This window comes from Erpetoichthys calabaricus, chromosome 5 (genome assembly GCF_900747795.2).
Source record: "Erpetoichthys calabaricus chromosome 5, fErpCal1.3, whole genome shotgun sequence".
In the NCBI taxonomy this organism is placed as follows: Eukaryota; Metazoa; Chordata; class Cladistia; order Polypteriformes; family Polypteridae; genus Erpetoichthys; species Erpetoichthys calabaricus.
This window is the reverse complement of record NC_041398.2, coordinates 249,761,205-249,782,023: the sequence shown is the minus strand read 5'-3', so window position 1 is coordinate 249,782,023 and position 20,819 is coordinate 249,761,205. Positions and strand designations below refer to the sequence as shown.

General features: G+C 43.1%; 3 protein-coding genes across 5 annotated transcripts in view; 1 reads left to right on the top strand and 2 right to left on the bottom strand.

Moving 5' to 3' along the window:
- Positions 1 to 11,772, top strand: part of LOC114652388 (cyclin-dependent kinase-like 2) — a 71,068-nt gene extending 59,296 nt beyond the window's left edge. For both annotated transcript variants that reach the window (XM_051928165.1, XM_051928166.1), the window contains exons 12-13: positions 4,514 to 4,617; positions 10,731 to 11,772. In XM_051928165.1, the coding sequence (XP_051784125.1) occupies positions 4,514 to 4,617; positions 10,731 to 10,790 (164 nt within the window). In that variant the 3' untranslated portion in view covers positions 10,791 to 11,772. The remainder of the gene's footprint in view (positions 1 to 4,513; positions 4,618 to 10,730) is intronic.
- pkd2 (polycystic kidney disease 2) overlaps positions 1 to 20,819 on the bottom strand; it is a 913,849-nt gene that overhangs the window by 670,936 nt on the left and 222,094 nt on the right. The window lies entirely within an intron of this gene.
- On the bottom strand, positions 15,805 to 18,125 carry LOC114652386 (leukocyte receptor cluster member 8 homolog). Its single transcript, XM_028802760.2, has 2 exons — positions 17,965 to 18,125; positions 15,805 to 17,552 (listed from the first exon to the last, which is right to left on the bottom strand). The coding sequence occupies exons 1-2, from the start codon at positions 18,086 to 18,088 to the stop codon at positions 16,798 to 16,800; spliced, it is 879 nt and encodes a 292-aa protein (XP_028658593.2). The 5' UTR covers positions 18,089 to 18,125; the 3' UTR covers positions 15,805 to 16,797.

Here is a 20,819-nt window from a genome sequence, read left to right as displayed (position 1 = left end):
GGCTACATCCTGTAGCAGGACAATTCAGTAATCAGGCAGGAGAAAAGCTGCTCTTTATACAGTAATCCTTCCTCCATCGCGGGGGTTGCGTTCCAGAGCCACCCGCGAAATAAGAAAATCCGCAAAGTAGAAACCATATGTTTATATGGTTATTTTTATATATTTTAAGCCCTTATAAACTCTCCAACACTATTATAAACATTTCACGCACAATTATACAGCATAAACCCTTTGTATTCTTTTAGATATTAGGTAAGATTCGTTGAAATTATGTATGTAAACACAGTTCACATACAGTAAAACCTAAATATTATTTTAAAGATATCGAGCGTCTCCAATATCACATATGTTACAGCCATTACGACAGACAGGCCACCAGCTATAAATACGTACAATGCAAGAAAAATTGTATACAGTAAAATGTGTGTACAGTGACACTAAACTATGTAAATGTAATAAGTACTGTACGTAAATAATTAATTATGGTTACTCACCAACAATGACACGACGACTTGTCCGATAACGATGAGTTTAATTTTACTGCACAACAAAGGATAGCGTTACAGCTCTTCTAAAGGAGCCTCTTCAGGCGACTGTGTAGCACCGCCGTTGTTCTCCTTCCAGCACTCTTCAATCCAAATCCCTAAAGCAGATTCCATCCAGACTACTGCCTTATCACGTCCACTTGCAACTCGTTTTGCGGCCGTAGATCTTATATGCTTTTCCTCCTTTTTAAATAAAAAGAATCGTGGACTCATTTATGCTGTAATGGTGTCCTGCAGCGGTGTAGCTGTTTCCTTCCTTCAACATATCCAAAACTTTTACCTTTTCTGCAATCATTTGCATCCTCTGTTGGTGCTTGGGCACGTTAATGCTGAATGAGTGAGATTAGACTTCCTGATTAATGCAGCACTCCATCGCTGAGCCAATCAGCAGCACACAGGAACTTAACCGTGTGCTCTGATTGGGTAGCTTCTCAGCCATCCGCCAATAGCGTCCCTTGTTTGAATTCAAATGGGCAAATCAACTGAGGAAGCACACGTACTGTAGACCGCAGACATCCGCGAAGCAGTGAAAAATCCGCGATATATATTCACATATGCTTACATTTAAATTCCGCGATGGAGTGAAGCCGCGAAAGACGAAGCGCGATATAGCGAGGGATCACTGTATCTTTTATTTACTCCTCGGCAAAATGCCTTGGAGGGAGCGTTCATCAAAATCAGTCTGTTACAGCCTGGTCAGAATGGCCAAAGAAACAAAGGACAGAGACTGGAGACCAAAACTGCACACCCAGGACTCCAGATGAGGCCTCACCAGTGTGTTATAAAGGTTGAGCAGAACCTCCTGTGACTTGTACTCCACACCTCAAGGCGCTATATAACCTGACATTCTGTTAGCCTTCTTCATGGCTTCTGAACACTGTCTGACAGTCGATAGTTTAGAGTCCACTACGACTCCTAAATCCTTCTCATAAGGTGGACTCGATTTTCCGCCCGCCCATTGTGTATTCAAACCTCACATTTTTACTTCTTATGTGTAATTCTTTACATTTACTGACATTAAATCTCATCTGCCACAAGCCTGTCTGCTGTCCAAGTCCTTATGTGATGATATAATAGATTCCAAATTATCTGCTAATCCACCTCTCTTGGTATCATCTGCAAACATCGCCAGCTTGTTCCTTATATTCCTATATATTATAGATAATGGCCGACAAGTGACTTGTTTTTGCTGGTCATGTTATACACTAACTGGGTGCACTTGAGAATAAATGGCATAGCACAGCGGTTCTCAAAAAAGGGGGCGCAAACGTTGCCATATGTGGCGTAATTTCGTTGTTCGTAGGGAAATTTTAAACTTGTAGCGGTATATCGGCAGCAAAAAATATAGGAATAAATTTTATTAGGGTTTCAAAAAAATGTTAGGGGGGGCGCGATTAAAACTTATGAAAACTCGGGTCGCAAATACTTAAAGGTTGAGAAATGCTGGCATAACATGTGTCACAGCTGAGGGATCACCCTCCTGGCTCGTTCTTGATAAGCAATACCACCCTGGAATGACAGGTGGCACTGTCGCTAACTGCATTGTCTCATTCTGTTCCCCCAGCACTGAGAAGACATCCAATGAGAGCAACTGACTCCGCCCCTTCTGGTTGGAGGACTAAATACAATGACAATAAAGATATTCTGATATTCAAGGTGCTCTCAGAAGTTGGCGTCTCATTGTGGACTGACGCCCCTCCTTTAACCGCCACCTTATCGTGGTAGAGGGGTTTGCGTGTCCCAATGATCCTAGGAGCTCTGTTGTCTGGGGCTTTATGCCCCTGGTAGGGTCACCCAAGGCAAACTGGTCCTAGGTGAGGGATGAGACGAAGAACGGTTCAAACCTCCTATGATGAATAAAAATTTTGGATGGCGTTTTCCCTTGCCCGGACGCGGGTCACCAGGGCCCCCCTCTGGAGCCAGGCCTGGAGGTGGGGCTCGATGGCGAGCACCTGGTGGCCGGGCCTGCACCCATGGGGCTCGGCCGGGCACAGCTCGAAGAGGCAATGCGGGTCCCCCTTCCCATGGGCTCACCACCTATGAGAGGGATCAAGGAGGTCGGGTGCAGTGTGGGTTGGGTGGTGGCCGAAGGCGGGTCTGATCCTCGGCTACAGAAGCTGGCTCTTGGGACGTGGAATGTCACCTCTCTGAAGGGGAAGGAGCCTGAGCTAGTGCGCGAGGTCGAGAGGTTCCGGCTAGATATAGTCTGGCTCACCTCGACGCACAGCTTGGACTCTGGAACCAATCTCCTTGAGAGGGGCTGGACTCTGTACCACTCTGGAGTTGCCCCCCTGGTGAGAGGTGCCGAGCGGGTGTGGGTATACTTATTGCCCCCCGACTTGGAGCCTGTACATTGGGGTTTACCCTGGTGGACGAGATGGTGTCCTCCCTCCGCCGTCGGGTCCTAACTGTTGTTTGTGCATATGCACCGAACAGCAGTTCGGAGTACCCACCCTTTTTAGGAGTCCCTGGAGGGGGTGCTAGAGGGCATACCTTCTGGGGACTCCCTTGTACTGCTGGGAGACTTCAATGCTCACGTGGGCAATGACAGTGAGACCTGGAAGGGCGTGATTGGGAGGAATGGCCCCCCCGATCTGAACCCGAGCGGTGTTTTGTTATTGGACTTCTGTGCTCGTCACAGATTGTCCATAACAAACACCATGTTCAAGCATAGGGGTGTTCTTATGGCACTTGTACTCCACACATCAAGGCACTATATAACCTGACATTCTGTTAGCCTTCTTAATGGCTTGTCTGTCAGTTGATAGCTTAGAGTCCACTATGACTCCTAAGTCCTTCTCATGAGGTGGACTCTCGATTTTCCGGCCACCCATTGTGTATTCAAACCTCACATTTTTACTTCCTATGTGTAATTCTTTACATTTACTGACATTTAATTTCATCGGCCACAAATCTGCCCAAGCCTGTCTGCTGTCCAAGTCCTTATGTAATGATATAACGGATTCCAAATTATCTGCTAATCCACCTATCTTGGTATCATCTGCAGACTTAACCAGCTTGTTCCTTATATTCCTATCTAAATCATTTATAAATATTAAAAATAGCAGCGGCCCCCACATTGCCCCCTGCTGGTCACCACTCTTAACGTCACCCAATTCTGATGAGGTTCCTCACGCCATCACCCTCTGCTTCCTGTGTCTGAGCCAATTCTGCACCCATCTACACCCCACACCCTGAACTGCCACTTCTTTTAGTTTGATGCCCACCTCTCAGGTGGCACCTTATCAGATGTTTTCTGAACGTCCACATCAATCATCTCATCTGCTCCACTCTGGTCGTATCCTTTTGTTGCCTCCTCATAGAATTCCAGCCTGTTAGTCAAACACAACCTCCCTCTTCTGTTGACTTTGTACCTCTTGGAGGAGTCCTGGTCGTTCCAAATGTCTTCCATTTCGTAATTCTTGAAGCCAGTGTTCTCCTGGCAATACTCAAAGCTTTAGAAGTGTTTAGTTTTTTTTTCCCTTGTCCTGTTCTATGCCTCACCACAGTTTGAAGGTGGACATCTGCAGAGAGTTCCTTGGACTTCCTGGCTTGGTTTTTCTCCTGACATGCAGGGTGGATTGTGGGACCCTCTTTACACGGGTCCACGTGTGGCCTTTCCAAATGATGTCCAGTCAGTTCAGTTGGCCACTGGTGGACTTCAGTCACGTTTTACACACATCCTCAGAGAGAAATAAAGCAAACAGGAGGCAGCTGAGTATAACATGGGAGGCCAATACTTTCAGGAATGAGAGATTTCAGTTTTTGATTTGTAATAAATCTGAATACCTTTCTGAAAGGGTGTCTACTTTGTCATCATGGATTATTACGTGGAGATTGGTAGGCAAAGATAGCAAATTGTATCCATTTAAAATGAAATCTACGACATGATAGACTGTGTAGAAAGTGAATACTTTCTCAGATCTTCTGTAGTTTATTTATTTCTTTATTTTTTTTAATCTCAGCAGGACGGCTTTCAAAGGCAACAAAGAAAGAGAGCAAGAAAACAGCTGACTGCCGAATTCCGTCTCTCGCAGCGCTGGACGTCCACTCCAGTATGGCTTTGCAACAGGTCTGCATTTTCAATTCAGTTTTGAAATCATACATTCCACCTTTCCTTCTGAATAGTGTTTGTGTAAGTTCACACCTCAACAGAACTCGCTCAAAGTTCAGTTCACACCGATTAGAAGGAATGCATTCACAGGTCACCATTTCAATTTTGAACTCGTTCATGTTCAGTTCATTTTGTAATTTTTAAGGAGTGAGAATAAGTGGCCCCCGAGTTTACTTTTCTCAAGTTTGCATGTCCTATATTGGGCTATTACAGTGTTCTTGAATAAAATACAATAATTATGAAGACTTTCTTATTAAAATACAGTTTATTGAGTTCTACCCAACAACAAACACGTATAACCATATGTGCTGATATCCTCCCAGCCAAAAAAGAGATTAAATTCATGCAAGTATACATATAAATGACAGCTCTATTTCCAACCATGTGACACACATGGTGACTGTGGAGCCAGCGTGTAGGTGAACTAACGTATTACGCTGCCAGTCAAATTACGCTGCTGGTTAAAATATTCGCGTCACATATTGCATGTTCAACAGGGGAAAATCTAAAGTGGCCTCGCGAAGGATGACGTTATCCTAAAAGCGAACGCGGAGCGTCACTGCATGCTCGTGTCAGCAGGGGGTGCACAGGCAGGCAGACCCAGACAGGGCCGATTTGATTTGATGTTATTTTTTTCTGAATGCAAATAAATGGCAAAAAATTCATGCGAAATAAATATTCGTAAAAATCCACTATATGTATTCGTATTCGGCTCCAGCCCTACATTAACAGGGCAAGGCAAAACGATTCATCTGGACCTAAAGCAGATCCAGAATGTCACCTAAAACTGAACTAGCTCACGTTCAGGTTCAGGTGTTAAATTTACAGTAAAGTACTGGCAGCTGGGTTGCCAGAATTTTACTGTAATAAATAAGGTAAATAATAATAATAATAATAATGCATTTTATTTATAGGGTACTTTACATTAGCAGTAAATCTCAAAGTGCAACATAACAAGTTTAAACGCAAGTTTTAAAGCAAGATAAAAACAAAGATAAAACAACAATAATTATAGCATTCTTGTTAATAAGCTTTCTTAAATACAAAAGTCTTTAGCTGTTTTTTAAATCTGCTGTGTTCTCAGGCTCTCTGGTAGGACATTCCAGAGCCACGGAGCAGCTCGGTCACCCGTTGTAAGTTTGGTCACAGGGCGGCGAAGGCGGTAGATATTTGTAAAACGGAGGTTTCTTGTACTGGGTTGTAATATAAGGAGTTCCTTAAGATACTGTGGAGCATTTCCATGGATACACTGGTGAGTAAACAGACCAAGTTTGTATTCGATACGGAGATGGATAAGGAGTCAATGAAGTGAGCGAAGGACTGGTGAAATGTGTTCATACTTCCGCACCCTCATCAGGATTCTTGCAGCACTATTTTGAATTTGTTGTAACTTTTGAAGGTTCTTGTTGGGGATCCCAATGAGGAGTGCGTTACAATAGTCCATGAACCAGCTTTTCAGCATCACAGAGGGAGAGGTAGGGACGGAGTTTGGCTATGTTTCGGAGATGAAGAAATGCAATTCTACAGAGGTGATGGACATGTGTATCAAATGACAGATGGGAGTCTAACTTGACACCCAGATTTGTAACAGAAGGATAGAGGGTAACGATACGGTCAGAAAAGGAAATACAATTTACAGAGGAACAAAGTTGATGGGGGGTGCCATTTAAGAGCTTCAGTTTTGGTGCTGTTCAGCTTGAGGAAGTTCTTGGACATCCAGGCCTCAATCTCATCCAAGCAAGAGGAAAAAGTTGATGGAGGTGTAAGAGAAGTCGAATCCAGTCTCACATAGAGCTGCGTATCATCGGCATAGCAATGGAATGAAACTCCATGCCTGCAGATGATGTGACCCAGGGGTAGTATATACAGTAGATATTAAAGATGGTCGGCCCAAGGACTGATCCTTGTGGGACCCCACAGGTGACAGTGTGAGTATGAGATTTAGCATCCCCAAGGCCACATACTCGGCCCTATCTGTAAGATAGGACTTGAACCACTCGAAAGCAATGCCAGAAAGTCCAATTGTATAGTGAAGATGATGAAGGAGAATATTATGATCTACCGTATCAAATGCAGCTGTGAGGTCCAGGAGGATAACGAGTGATGGAGAGCCCTGGTCAGCAGCCATCGGGAGGTCATTGGTGACTCTGACTAGGGCTGTCACTGTACTGTGAGAAATTTGGAAACCAGACTGAAATTTTTCAAACAGATTGAATTTTTTGAGGTGATCCTGAAGCTGATCCAAAACAACCTTTTCCAAAACCTTAGACAAAAATGGAAGGTTGGAGATTGGACAATAGTTTGTGATCACTTCAGGATTTTTTTTAAATGAGGTGTAATTTTTGCGGTTTTCAAGTCCAGTGGGACTAAGCTGCTCTGGAGAGAATGATTAATGATATCAATAATAAGAGGGCTTATATCTGATACATTAGCTTTTATCAGAGGAGTAGGAAAAGGGTCCAATGAACACGTTGAAGGCCTCATCCTCTGTATGATGTCCTCAACTTCTTTAGCTGTGGTACAGAGGAACTGGGAAAGGCAGCCCATTGGCTTTGGTGTAGAAACATCCAGCAATGGAGGGCTGGAGACAGACAATGAGGAGCGGATGATGTCCACTTTAGAGGTGACAATATTTTTAGGTCTACGGTATAAGTTTGTAATAAATAACTGTGTTTTCTTTACAACACATTTCAACAGAAGGGAATGTTTAACCATAACCAGAGATCCGTGCACTGTCATAAATATGCCAATCAATAAACCCTTAGAAAATATTGTCAGGGTCAAACCCCAGTCCACAGTTTGCATCAGTAAAGTAATAACAATCAATAACAAACATGTACCATTTAATTATATACATTGAAAACAATTCAGTGTCCAAGGAGGTTACGTCACATTGCCTGGTGGGGAATAAAGTTTGATTTTGTGGAGTGTTGTGCCCTACCGGTGTGCCAGCTTATTGAATACAGCCCACCATAACTCAGCTTCCATAACCTCAAAAAAACTTCAACAAGCAGGCAAAAATACGTCTGCTAATTTTGTTGAAGTATTTTTCCTTACTGATTGGCTCCAGCAGTCCCCTGTGACCCTGTAGTTAGGATATAGCGGGTTGGATAATGGATGGATTGATGGATGGATGTTCAAAGCTATGCGGTTCTCTGGGAACAATACGGTCAAAGGGGGCGTGTCCTTATGCAAATATAACTTGGGTGTTACTGAAGCGGGCGGCATGGTGGCGCAGTGGGTAGCGCTGCTGCCTCACAGTTGGAAGACCTGGGGACCTGGGTTCGCTTCCCGGGTCCTCCCTGCGTGGAGTTTGCATGTTCTCCCCGTGTCTGTGTGGGTTTCCTCCGGGCGCTCCGGTTTCCTCCCACAGTCCAAAGACATGCAGGTTAGGTGGATTGGCGATTCTAAATTGGCCCTGGTGTGTGCTTGGTGTGTGGGTGTGTGTCCGGTGGTAGGTTGGCACCCTGCCCAGGATTGGTTCCTGCCTTGTGCCCTGTGTTGGCTGGGATTGGCACCAGCAGACCCCTGTGACCCTGTGTTCGGATTCAGCGGGTTGGAAAATGGATGGATGTTACTGAAGCAGCGCTTCATCGTTTTATATTTTATAGTTCTTTACCTTCGCTACTTAAGTTTTACACTGGAAAATTAACAGAGATTTTTTCAGTGTAATTGTAATGTATCAGTTAATGGTATGTAGGATATTTTGAAGGTAGAAAAATATTGATTTTACAGAACTTGGCTGTAACAACATAACGAAATGTATTGTTTAAGGTATACAGGTAATTTTCAGTAGTAGAACATAAGGTAACTTTCCATTTTTTCAGAAAAGGTATTTTCCTTTCACCATTTACAGTATTCTTACCGTTAAATTTACTGACATTTTTTACAGTGTTGACTTGCAAATATGTTAAGTTCACCGTTTTTAGAAAAACGAGCTTCTTCAATGAAGGCGCCGCTCTGAACTTGTTCACACACAACACTGGCAGATTGTTTGGCTTTGCCCGGCTTTGTTAGTCTTCACAAAGTGACCTCCGACTGAAATGGCTTCATCTCGGGTTTCCCTAAGGTTTGTGGTCTGTTGTTATAAATGTGTACAGTCATATGAAAAAGTTTGTGACCCCCTCTCAGCCTGCATAATAACTGACTCTCCTTTCAACAATAAAGATAACAGTGGTATGTCTTTCATTTCCAAGGAACATCTGAGTACTGCAGTGTTTTCCAAACAAAGATTTTTAGTGACGCAGTATTTAGTTGTATGAAATTAAATCAAATGTGAAAAACTGGCTGTGCACAAATGTGTGTCCCCTTGTCATTGTGCTGATTTGAATGCCTGTCACTGCTCAATGCTGATTGGTTGATGAGCTCGTTAAGCCTTCATAGACAGGTGTGTCCCATCATGAGATATAAAGGTATTTAAGGTGGTCAATTACAAGTTGGGCTTCCTTCCCTTTGACTCTCCTCTGAAGAGTGACAGCATGGGATCCTCAAAGCAACTCTCCAAAGATCTGAAAACAAAGATTGTTGAGTCTCCTGGTTTAAGGGAAGGCTACAAAAAGACATCTCAGAGGTTTAAACGGTCAGCTTCTGTAACTGTGAGGAATGGAATCAGGAAATGGAAGGCCACAGGCACAGTTGCTGTTAAACCAGCAGGTCTGGCAGGCCAAGAAAAATACAGGAGTGGCATATGAGCAGGATTGTGAGAATGATGACAGACAACCAACAGATCACCTCCACAGACCTGCAAGAACATCTGGCTGCAGATGGTGTATCTGTACATCGCTCTACAATTCAGTGCAATTCGCACAAAGAACATCTGTATGGCGGGGTGATGAGAAAGAAGCCCTTTCTGCACTCACGCCACAAACAGAGTCGCTTGTTGTATGCCAATGCTCATTTAGACAAGTCAGATTCATTTGGGAACAAAGTGCTTTGGACTGATGAGACAAAAATTGAGTTATTTGGTCAGAACAAAAAGCGCTTTGCATGGCGAAAGAAGAACACCGCATTCCAAGAAAAACACCTGCTACCTACTGTCACATTTGGTGAAGGTCCCATCATGCTGTGGGGCTGTGTGGCTAGTTCAGGGACTGGGGCCCTTGTTAAAGTCGAGGGTTGGATGAATTCAAACCAATATCAACAAATTCTTCAGGATAATGTTCAAGCATCAGTCACAAAGTTGAAGTTACGCAGGGGTTGGATATTCTAACAAGACAATGAGCCAAAACACAGTTGCAAATCTACAAAGGCATTCATGCAGAGGGAGAAGTACAATGTTCTGGAATGGCCGTCACAGTCTCCTGACTTGAATATCATAAAATCTATGGGATGATTTGAAGTAGGCTGTCCATCGAATTGAACTGAACTGGAGAGATTTTGTATGGAAGAATAGTCAACAATACCTCCATCCAGAATCAGACACTCATCAGAGGCTATAGGAGGACAACGTCTAGAGGACAAAAGGAGGCTCAACTAAGTATTGATGTCATATCTCTGTTGCGGTGCCCACATTTATGCACCTGTCTAATTCTGTTATGATGCATATTTCATATTTTCTGTTAATCCAATAAACTTAATGTCACTGCTGAAATACTACTGTGTCCATAAGGCAGGTCAGATATTAAAAGGAAATTCAGACAATGAGAAACAAAAATCCAAAGAGTTAAGAGGGGCTCCCAAACTTTTTCATAGGACTGTAGAATATAAAAACTGTTAATCTGAAGGCGTTCTTGTCTGCTGCCTTCAACCAAACCCAAAGTTAAAACAGAGCCTGTGGCCCAAGAGACGGTGAATGGCGAATGTTTCACCAGGAAGGTCATGACCTCGAAATAGAGAGAGGTGTTGTTGATTCCATAATACAATAAAATGTATTTATTTTTTTGAGTTTGCGCAAAAAGTCTATCTATCTATCTATCTATCTATCTATCTATCTATCTATCTATCTATCTATCTATCTATCTATCTATCTATCTATCTATCTATCTATCTATCTATCTATCTATCTATCTATCTATCTATCTATTATTATTATTCTCTGTTGGTTTGTTACACAGAACCGTTTGTCTTTTCAGATGTCTGCCACCTCCTACATTGAAGCTACTGACGCCAGCTTGCCACGGGTGGACCATTAGCACTGGGTGGCACAATGTGAGGACTCTGCTGCTTGTCTGCTCCTCAGTCTATGGAGGTCATCAGGTTCCATGCAGTCAGTTGTGACAGGACTTTTAGTCATTTAAGCCAGTTAGCTGTTATCTGTGGAACTTCTAACTTTAGAGACTTGATGTCATTTATTATTTTATTATTTGTGTTGTTTTTTGTTTTTTTTTTTAAATGAGAGCCAAAGTGGCATTTGCCTTACTAGCTGTGTCAGTATTAATGTGTTAGTCTTTCATGTTGTGATTGTAATCCTAGCTGATCACAGGCAGCTTACATTATTGCTTCACTTCAGAGTTCCATTGAAGTGCCATTTAAGCCATAGATGTCAAGTCCTTACACTAAGTTACATTTTTAATAATTGTAAAAGTTGGGTTAGGCATCATTTAGAGTGGTATTGAAATCACTAAACCTGAGAAACGTCAGGCGTATGACTGAGATGAGATTACATGTGGAGATATGCACAAGGACTGAGCGATGCCAGTGGTGAGCTGCTCTGCACGTTGTACAACTTAAATCCATTTGTTGTTACAATAAACATGCAGACATTCAATTCTTCTTCAAAATTCAGCATTTCTGGAAACAACAACTGAGTGCCTTTGAATGCCACGTATGGCACAATGTGAATATAATTGTAAATACGAGCTTTTCTAAGCCTCAAAAGATGAACGTCTCTGCTTGTCCAGTAGGACTCCATGGCCAAGTGCTTGTGTGCTAATCAATCAAAACAAAAGAAGGAATTTATTTCCTGCTTATTTTAATGAATCAATTTGATTTATTGCCTAAATTAAAATAGTTGTTTTTTTTTTTGTTTTACTATAATGTGAAGATTATTGAATCTCATCAGGTCAGATGAGCTGTAGGAATCGGTCTTTTGCCATTAGCCTCAGTGAATGTGAGCGTCATTACTTCTGTAGTGTTGTTCTACAACAAACTTTGATCTCATTTTCTAATCAATAAAAATTTGAATATGGTTGATGTGTCGAAGTTAGAATTTTTGAAGCGTAACAGAAAAAGGCAAACAATGATAAAAGGTTGGGGCAGCAATGGTGAGCTCTGTGTAATTTCATGAGGGGGAAAAAACTTGTCAAAAGCACAAAACGTGTAACAGCCAGCGCTGGGCAGATTCGTCCTCTCGGACGCGAGTTCAAAGACTGGCATCTCCTGCTGGTGATGTCCTATTTAAGTTGTCCCCACAGGAAGAGGAAGCAGAAATGATGTTAGAGTTCCCTTCGGCACCGATCTTCTGTTCAAATGGCAAAAGAAAAGGAGCCAGCAGTGGCAGACAGCGCCAACCCTTGACTCGGAGTGGAATTGCCATTAACAAACCCTGAAGTTGTCTCCCAATTTGCATGTGTGTGACACAACGTCATATACAAATTTGTTTTTCCGTGTCATGTGGTCCATTCATCATTGTTTCCTGACTTGGGCTTGACGCTGCCAGGACTGGCTCCAGCCCACAATGACCTTGAACAAGATTAGGCAATATCGTCATGTGCACTCATATGACGAGTGACACTGAGTCTATATATTGTGGCAGATGGCCGGCAGCTCAACCCAACTGTCGGGATGCCCACAGAGTAGAAGGATGGGGGAAGGCAACCTCATTGGGACACCTTTTCCCCCAAGACGCTAGATGGCAGCCTTTCTGTAGCATAGCGGTGCCTGGGATTCCCGCAGGGCACCATGGGATCTGTAGTTCGACTTCACAGCCCTGCTGGCTACAGTGGGTGCCGCCAGGAGACGCTGCAGGAGGACCTGGGGACTCGTATTGTTTACATAGCCTGGAAGTGTTATCAAGTCACGGGGACGGAAGCTCAGAAGCAATTCCAGGTCGGGCACTATTGAAAGGACTGCTGGGAACCCAGCAAGTGAGCCAGAGTCGGGTGGAGGTGGACAAAGCCCTCCGGGAGGTGTGCAGGAGAAAAGACAGAGAGAGAATTGTGTTGATTTGCCTGTTTATTGTGGCCGTGGTACTTAGGGCACTGTTTTTGAGGAGAGAAGAAATAAAAATACTTCTCAGTGCTTTTACCCTGTGTCCTGGGGGTCTGTGACTTGGGTTTAAAGGGGCAACAGTGACCTCTAGTGTCAACAATATTTAATGAACAAAACTGATTTAAACAAAATTAGTGCATGATGGTGCATATGAACCAAAATAAAGACGTGCTGTCAAACTCTTAAAGCAGTCGAGCGTCGGTCCACAATGAGACGCCAACTTCTGAGAGCGCCTTGAATATCAGAATATCTTTATTGTCATTGTATTTAGTCCTCCAACCAGAAGGGGCAGAGTCAGTTACTCTCATTGGATGTCTTCTCAGTGCTGGGGGAACAGAATGAGACAATGCCGTTAGCGACAGTGCCGCCTGTCATTCCAGGGTGGTATTGCTTACCAAGAATGAGCCAGGAGGGTGATCCCTCAGCTGTGACACATGCTATGCCAGCGTTTCGAGTTTTCATAACAGTTTTAATTGCGCCCCCCTAACATTTTTTTGAAACCCTAATAAAATTTATTCCTATATTTTTTGCTGCCGATACACCGCTACAAGTTTAAAATTTCCCTACGAATAGCGAAATTACGCCACTTATGGCAACATTCGCGCCCCCATTTTTGAGAACTGCTGTGCTATGCCATTTATTCTCAAGTGCACCCAGTTAGTGTATAACATGACCAGCAAAAACAAGTCACTTGTCACCATTATCTCTAATACGTAGGAATATAAGGAACAAGCTGGTGATGTTTGCAGATGATACCAAGAGAGGTGGATTAGCAGATAATTTGGAATCCGTTATATCATCACATAAGGACTTGGACAGCAGACAGGCTTGTGGCAGATGAGATTTAATGTCAGTAAATGTAAAGAATTACACATAAGAAGTAAAAATGTGAGGTTTGAATACTCAACGGGAGGTCAGAAAATCGAGAGTCCACCTTGTGAGAAGGAGTTAGGAGTCGTAGTGGATTCTAAGCTATCAACTGTCAGACAGTGTTCAGAAGCCATGAAGAAGGCTAACAGAATGTCAGGTTATATAGCGCCTTGATGTGTGGAGTACAAGTCACAGGAGGTTCTGCTCAAGCTTTATAACACACTGGTGAGGCCTCATCTGGAGTACTGTGTGCAGTTTTGGTCTCCAGGCTACAAAAAGGACATAGCAGCACTAGAAAAGGTCCAGAGAAGAGCGACTGGGCTGATTGAGGGCTACAGGGGATGAGTTAGGAGGAAAAATTAAAAGAGCTGAGCCTTTATAGTGATGAAGAGGAGACCTGACTGAAGTGTTTAAAATGATGAAGTGTATTAGTCCAGTGGATCGAGACACTGACTTTAAAATGAGTTCATCAAGAACACGGGGACACAGCTGGAAACTTGTGAAGGACGAACTTCACACAAACATTAGGACGTTTTTCTTTACACACAGAATGACAGACACTTGGAATAAGAGACCAAGGAGTGTGGTGGACAGTCAGACTTGAGGGACTTTCAAAACTCGACTTGATGTAAATAAGTGGACAGAACTGACGGGCTTTGCTGGGCTGAATGGCCTGTTCTCGTCCAGAGTGTTCTAATGTTCTAATTTTCTAATAACCTTATCAGTCCATTCTGTCCAGAGACAAATCAAGCTGGTTTAATGTTGTTATATTTTACGAAATAGAAGTTGCATCTTGAAACATCTTCAAATATCTGTAGGCCACTTCACTTCAGTATGTTTAGTCACACTAATAATAATTAATAATAATTGTTTGCATTTATATAGCGCTTTTCTCACTACTCAAAGCGCTCAGCAATTGCAGGTTAAGGGCCTTGCTGAAGGGCCCAACAGAGCAGAATCCCTTTTGGCATTTACGGGATTTGAACCGGCAACCTTCCGATTGCCAGTGCAGATTCCTAACCTCAGAGCCACCACTCCGCCCTTTCATTGCACTCTTTTACACTGTGCTGAAATGGCAGGCAGTGTTCTCCTTGCCAAAGACACACTTACCGCCACACCAGCCCGCTATCACGGACACTAGACAAGATGTCTTCATACACGTGTGTCGCTCTCCGTCAGTTCTGGCCTGCGTGTCCCTGCAGATGTCCAGGCTACACTCACACTGCCACATCAGAGCAGAGACCAAAGTTACGTCCACACTCCGTCTTCATTGTTCCCTTTCGTCCACACTACCCTGGCATTTTGTAAATGCTCTCCACAGAACGTATATTTTAGAAAACGTTGTGATTACCTGAAGAGCGTCCACTTGTGGACTAGGCCCACACGTTAAGTTTGGTGAGTTCAGTTTTGTCAGAAAACCCTGAAAGTGAAGAAGGCCACCAAGGAAATCCAGGATAAGCTAACAATTGGGGAAGAACAGAGAGACGAGTCCAGTCCAAGGAGACTGAAGTTGGTAAGGCAGACGTAGTGGTAAGGTAGCTAGTGCTCCGGAGTCCCGGGTTCAAGTCACTGTTCCCTGTATTCCCTTGGGATTCCCCCAGATACTTGAAGAGGAGTTGATAATGTGACGGGGTATCCTGGATTTCGTAAAGAGGTGTTCTTACAATAAACTTTCTCTCATTTGTTGCATTCCGGCTACCATCTTTTATATAAATGTCTATGTGTGGAAGTGTGTGTGTGTCTGTCTGTCCGGCCCGGGCGTGAGAGGTGCAGTCAGAGTAAGGGCTCCACCTCCAAGGAAACAGAAACTCACTTAGCCGCTAATACGCAAGCAATGCGAGCACATCGGTAAAACGAAACCTCCGAAGAAAGACAAAGTCGATTAGCCGCTAATGCACAAACGAAGTGAGCACATCGGCAAAACGAATCCTCCTAGGAGACAGATGCCCAGAGGAGTTCCTTTCAATTACCTGACATCTCTACATTTCAATTTTTTTTCTGACGATTTCAATTTACAGCACGGACTTGCACGGCCAGTTTTTGCATTGGGGTGATGAGGATGGTCAGGATTAGAAATGAGGACTTTAGAGGGTCAGCTCAGGTTGGACAGTTGGGAGACAAAGTCAGAGAGGTGAGATTGCGTTGGTGTGGACATGAGCAGAGGAGAGATGAGGGGTATAATGAGTGAGGGGTGCTAAGGATAGAGCTGCCAGGGAAGGGGAACAGTGGCAGGCCTAAGAGAAGGTTTATGGATGTGGTGAGAGAGGACATGCAGATGATGGCGTGTGACAAAGCAAGATGACAAGGACAGGAAGAGATGGAAAAAGATGATCTGCTGTGGTGACCCTAAAGGGAGCAGCTGAAAGAAGAAGTTTTCATAACAAATGTTGACATTAGCTGTGCCGCTCTAATAATTCTAAGGATAACGTACAACAAAATGGCAGAACCAGACGGTTTCTTCTACAGAGTTTAAGATGATTGTAATTTGTGGAGTCGGTCAGACGAGTCCCGAATTGTTTTTTTTTTTCATAACGTTGCGTGAATTCCATTTCATTTTTTTCTTCCACGTGCTTTATTTACGTGTCTGCTTGTTGTCTGAGGTGATGAAATCTTCTTAGAGGATTCTAAACGTCTCAAATCAGGGCATTGAACTTGAGGTCCAACTTTGGACAGGGTGCCAGTCTGTTACAGGGCACACTCTCACACTCGTGTGCGGTGCCACTTTATAAAGGTGCCAATGAAGATAACTGGCAGCAAACTGGGGGTGAATGGAGAAAGTCCAGATGAACCCAGGGAGAACTCTCCATGAACAGTAATCAGGCCACAATCTGGAGCTGCGAATGGCGCCAGACCGCCCAGGTCACATTTGTTAAGTTTGTAGTATTAGACGAGAAAAAAAATAACAAAAAAACAAATTGTTCAAAGTGAAATTCATTAAAAGAGAACAAGCAAAGAATGAGAAACAGCAGGATGTCCATTGCGTGTCGTCCTGCCGTCGTTTATTCAGCAGGGTCGCTGCTTTTGACGTCCATTCGTGTTGTAGTCATGCAGCGGTGGCACCCCCTGGTGGAGACACAGCCCACCGCCACTTCCTTCCTCATTTGCCAAAGGGCTGGCATCTCACTTCCCTTTTCTGTACTCCTCAGAGGACCCCGAGGCAAAGCCAGTGCCCTGAATGGCACGCTGCTGGAACGGCACGTGGCCACGTCTTGGAAGGGTCTGCAGGACCCAGCGGTTGAGTGGCCTTCTGGGTTTTTGTGGGCACTTTGGCACAGCTCCATTGCTTGGGCTTATTTCATTCCTTCCTGGGCTGGCTTGGGCTTGTGTTCTAGTGGGTATGAATTGGCCCCAGGTGGCAGGGTAGAAGCCACCGACAGGAATGAGTCTCCCTGGCAGGACCTGAGTTCTACCTGGAATTGCCAGATTAGGTGTGGCATTACCAGTAGCAGGAATCACTCTGTTCATGAAACTGGGGTTAGGACTGAGGCCGGCCACAGCGCCAGGCACCACGCCAACTGCTATCATGGTGCCCCTTGGTGGAGTGTAGCCATATGTTGGCACCCACCTGCCTCCATTCAGAGTGCCATAGTTGCCATTAAACTGATAGACTGTCGGACGGCCATTTCCATTATTGGGGACGTTGGGGATAATAGCCATGCCATTATGTGGGACTTGATGTCCACCTGGCACATTTTGTGGTTGCTGTGGCTGGACAGGAGGTAATGGTAAAGATGTTTGTGGTTGGACAATGATGGGGGGCTTGGCAGTGGGTGGCGGCTCACTGATTACTGGAAATATCTGGCAGTCCCGGGTCGGCTCCTCTTCGGCTGCCGTGGGCTCGTGTGTGCCAAAGTTCTCGGAACGTTTTTGCAGTCCTGAAAAGAGAAAAGAAAGATGGCCATCAGGTGCCAGTGTCCAGCTGTCTATTGTCTGGTGTTTCCAGAGGTCTCTGATGGAGTTGGTAGGCAGTGTGGCACAGCGGCTAAGGCTTTGGACTTCAAACCCTGAGGGTTGAAATCCCACTGCTGACACCACTGTGTGACCCCGAGCTAGTCACTTCACCTGTCAGTGTTGGAATTGGAAAAACGAAAGAAATGGAACCAGTTGTGTCTCAAATGTTGTAAGTCACTTTGGGTAAAGATGTCCACCCAATAAATAATAAAAATAAAATAAATAACAAATGTTGGCATTTATAAATTGCCTCACATCATTAGGATTCCGGTATGAGACTCTCTTTAGAGATGCGTAGTAAAAGAACATTAAGACAAGCAAAGAAGGCTTACTTACGTCGCTTGCATTTTAGGACCCCTGGCTGGTGCCCGACTGCTGCCCCTTCTGTGCCATTACTGGTTAAGCCCAAACTGGGAAGCACTTCTGCCAAAATAAATAGATAAATAAATAAACTGGTCATCAAATCCAGCTCTTTTCACTTGCTGTCAGCCTCTTGCCAAATAAATCCAGGATTGGGACGCTAGTAAGATGGGAGTTCAATGTGAAAGGCACAATAAAGAATCACCACACGGAGGTACTCTTTCACCAAGGAGGTCACATGCCACCCCAGTGGCTATCTGTCGATTATATAGCGTCTTTCACATCTATGTATGTGTCTGTTATAAAATGCTATCTACAGTACCTATCATGTAAGGTCATATCTATGAACAGTAAGAGTTACACACTGCAGTTCATCTGTCTAGTTATCTACTGTGGCCAGTAGGGGTCGCCACTGAGCACCAAACTGCAAGCACAAGTAATAATAATAAGAATAATAATTCATTACATTTACTGTATATAGTGCTTTTCTCACTACTCAAAGCGCTCTCCACACATGGAGGACCTGGGAAGCAAACCCACAATTTCCCACAGTCTTCTTACTGCAACGCAGCAGCACTACCACTGTGCCACCAGTGAGTGGCAACAAACAAGTCCAGGGTTCAAAACCAATGGACAACAATTCTGTTATAGGATTCTGTCTTTATGGTTTCACAATGTCAATCCAACTAATTCTTTGTTTCTTTTCTTTTCTATTTCTCCTCCTATCTGTCTATCAGTCTATCATTTACTGCCTTTCATATTTATGCATTATATAGTGCCTTTCACATCTATCTATCTATTACATAGTGCATTTCCTATCTACCATAAGGCATGTGAGATATTAAAAGGAAGTTGCTCAGCCAATGAAAAACAAAAATCCACAGAATTAAGAGGGGCTCCCAAACTTTTTCATAGGACTGTAGAATATAAAAACTGTTAATCTGAAGGCGTTCTTGTCCGCTGCCTTCAACCAAACCCAAGGTTAAAACAGAGCCTGTGGCCCAAGAGACAGTGAATGGTGAATGTTTTACCAGGAAGATCATGACCTTGAAATAGAGAGAGGTGTTGTTGATTCCATAATACAATAAAATGTATTTATTTTTTGAGCTTGTGTAAAAAGTCATCTATCTATCTATTATATAGTGCCTTTCACTTCTATCTATCTATCTACATCACATTATAAATAGATAGATAGATAGATAGATAGATAGATAGATAGATAGATAGATAGAAGTGAAAGGCACTATATTGTAGATAGATAGAAGTGAAAGGCACTATACTATAGATAGATAGATAGATAGATAGATAGATAGATAGATAGATGTTAAAGGCACTATAGATAGATAGATATAGATAGATAGATATTATAGATAGATAGAAGTGAAAGGCACTATATTATAGATAGATAGATAGATAGATAGAAGCGAAAGGCACTATATTGTAGATAGATAGATAGACAGAAGTGAAAGGCACTATATTATAGATAGATAGATAGAAGTGAAAGGCACTATATTGTAGATAGATAGATAGAAGCGAAAGGCACTATATTGTAGATAGATAGATAGATAGATAGAAGTGAAAGGCACTATATTGTAGATAGATAGATAGAAGTGAAAGGCACTATATTGTAGATAGATAGATAGAAGTGAAAGGCACTATATTGTAGATAGATAGATAGATAGATAGAAGTGAAAGGCACTATATGACAGATAGATAGATAAATAGATAGAAGTGAAAGGCAATATATTGTAGATAGATAGATAGATAGATAGAAGTGAAAGGCACTATATTATAGATAGATAGATAGATAGATAGATAGATAGATAGAAGTGAAAGGCACTATATTGTAGATAGATAGATAGAAGTGAAAGGCACTATATTGTAGATAGATAGATAGATAGATAGAAGTGAAAGGCACTATATGACAGATAGATAGATAAATAGATAGAAGTGAAAGGCAATATATTGTAGATAGATAGATAGATAGAAGTGAAAGGCACTATATTATAGATAGATAGATGTGAAAGGCATTATATAATACATAGATAGATAAATGCTGTATCTTATCAATTATTATCTGCGAGAAGACCCCTTCACACCCGTCCCAGCTGGAGCTGTTTGCCCAGGACGAGTGGTCCAAATGACCAGTGGCAGATGCAGACGTCTCTCTGAGAGCTCCAGGACTTGCATGTGTGCAGAGACTCCAAACTCTGAAGTCTGTGCAGCCAGATATGAGGTGAAGGGTCTCGTCCTTGCTGTCCACGCCATTTTCATTTGTGTTCTTATTTGAAATATCTTTTGGAATCAAAACTTTAAAGCAAAGTCTGATTTTCCCTAAGTGCACAATCACCATCAATGGCGTTGGTCAGTTTCAGGGTATTTCACGGACAATTGTGGGTTTTTGTCTTTGTGCTGAGGGGTACCAACTCACTCGTCCGATGTGTAAATGATGTGTGCTGCATGGTGGTCCTTGAGTAGCCCCCGCAGTTGTAAAGAAAGTCACGACTTTTAGCAGATTGACCTGTTTATCAATGCTGTGAACTTTGGGTGGTCTCATTTAGGGCACATGCTGGCCAACTTGTCACCCACCCTACATGACAAAAGCATCTTTTTTTTCCGTTACTAATACGACACCCCCACCTTTGTTGGTTTATCCCTAAATGATTAAAGAAAATATCTCCTTTTATGAAAAGATCGCCCCTCACGATAAGACACCCCAGACAAAGAAAAAGTGAGATAAAGCTTATAGTCGTGTTTTTACATTTTTAGTGAATGTTATTTTTTTATGCAATCAACTTGCCTTGGCTGCATCCCCGAGGAATTGTGCTGGA

Coding starts and splice junctions, on each gene's coding strand:
- LOC114652386 (XM_028802760.2), bottom strand. CDS start 18,088: ATGACCAGTTTATTTATTTATCTATTTATTTTGGCAGAAGTGCTTCCC. Junction 17,553..17,964: donor GGTCCTAAAATGCAAGCGAC/GTAAGTAAGCCT, acceptor TTCTCTTTTCAG/GACTGCAAAAACGTTCCGAG.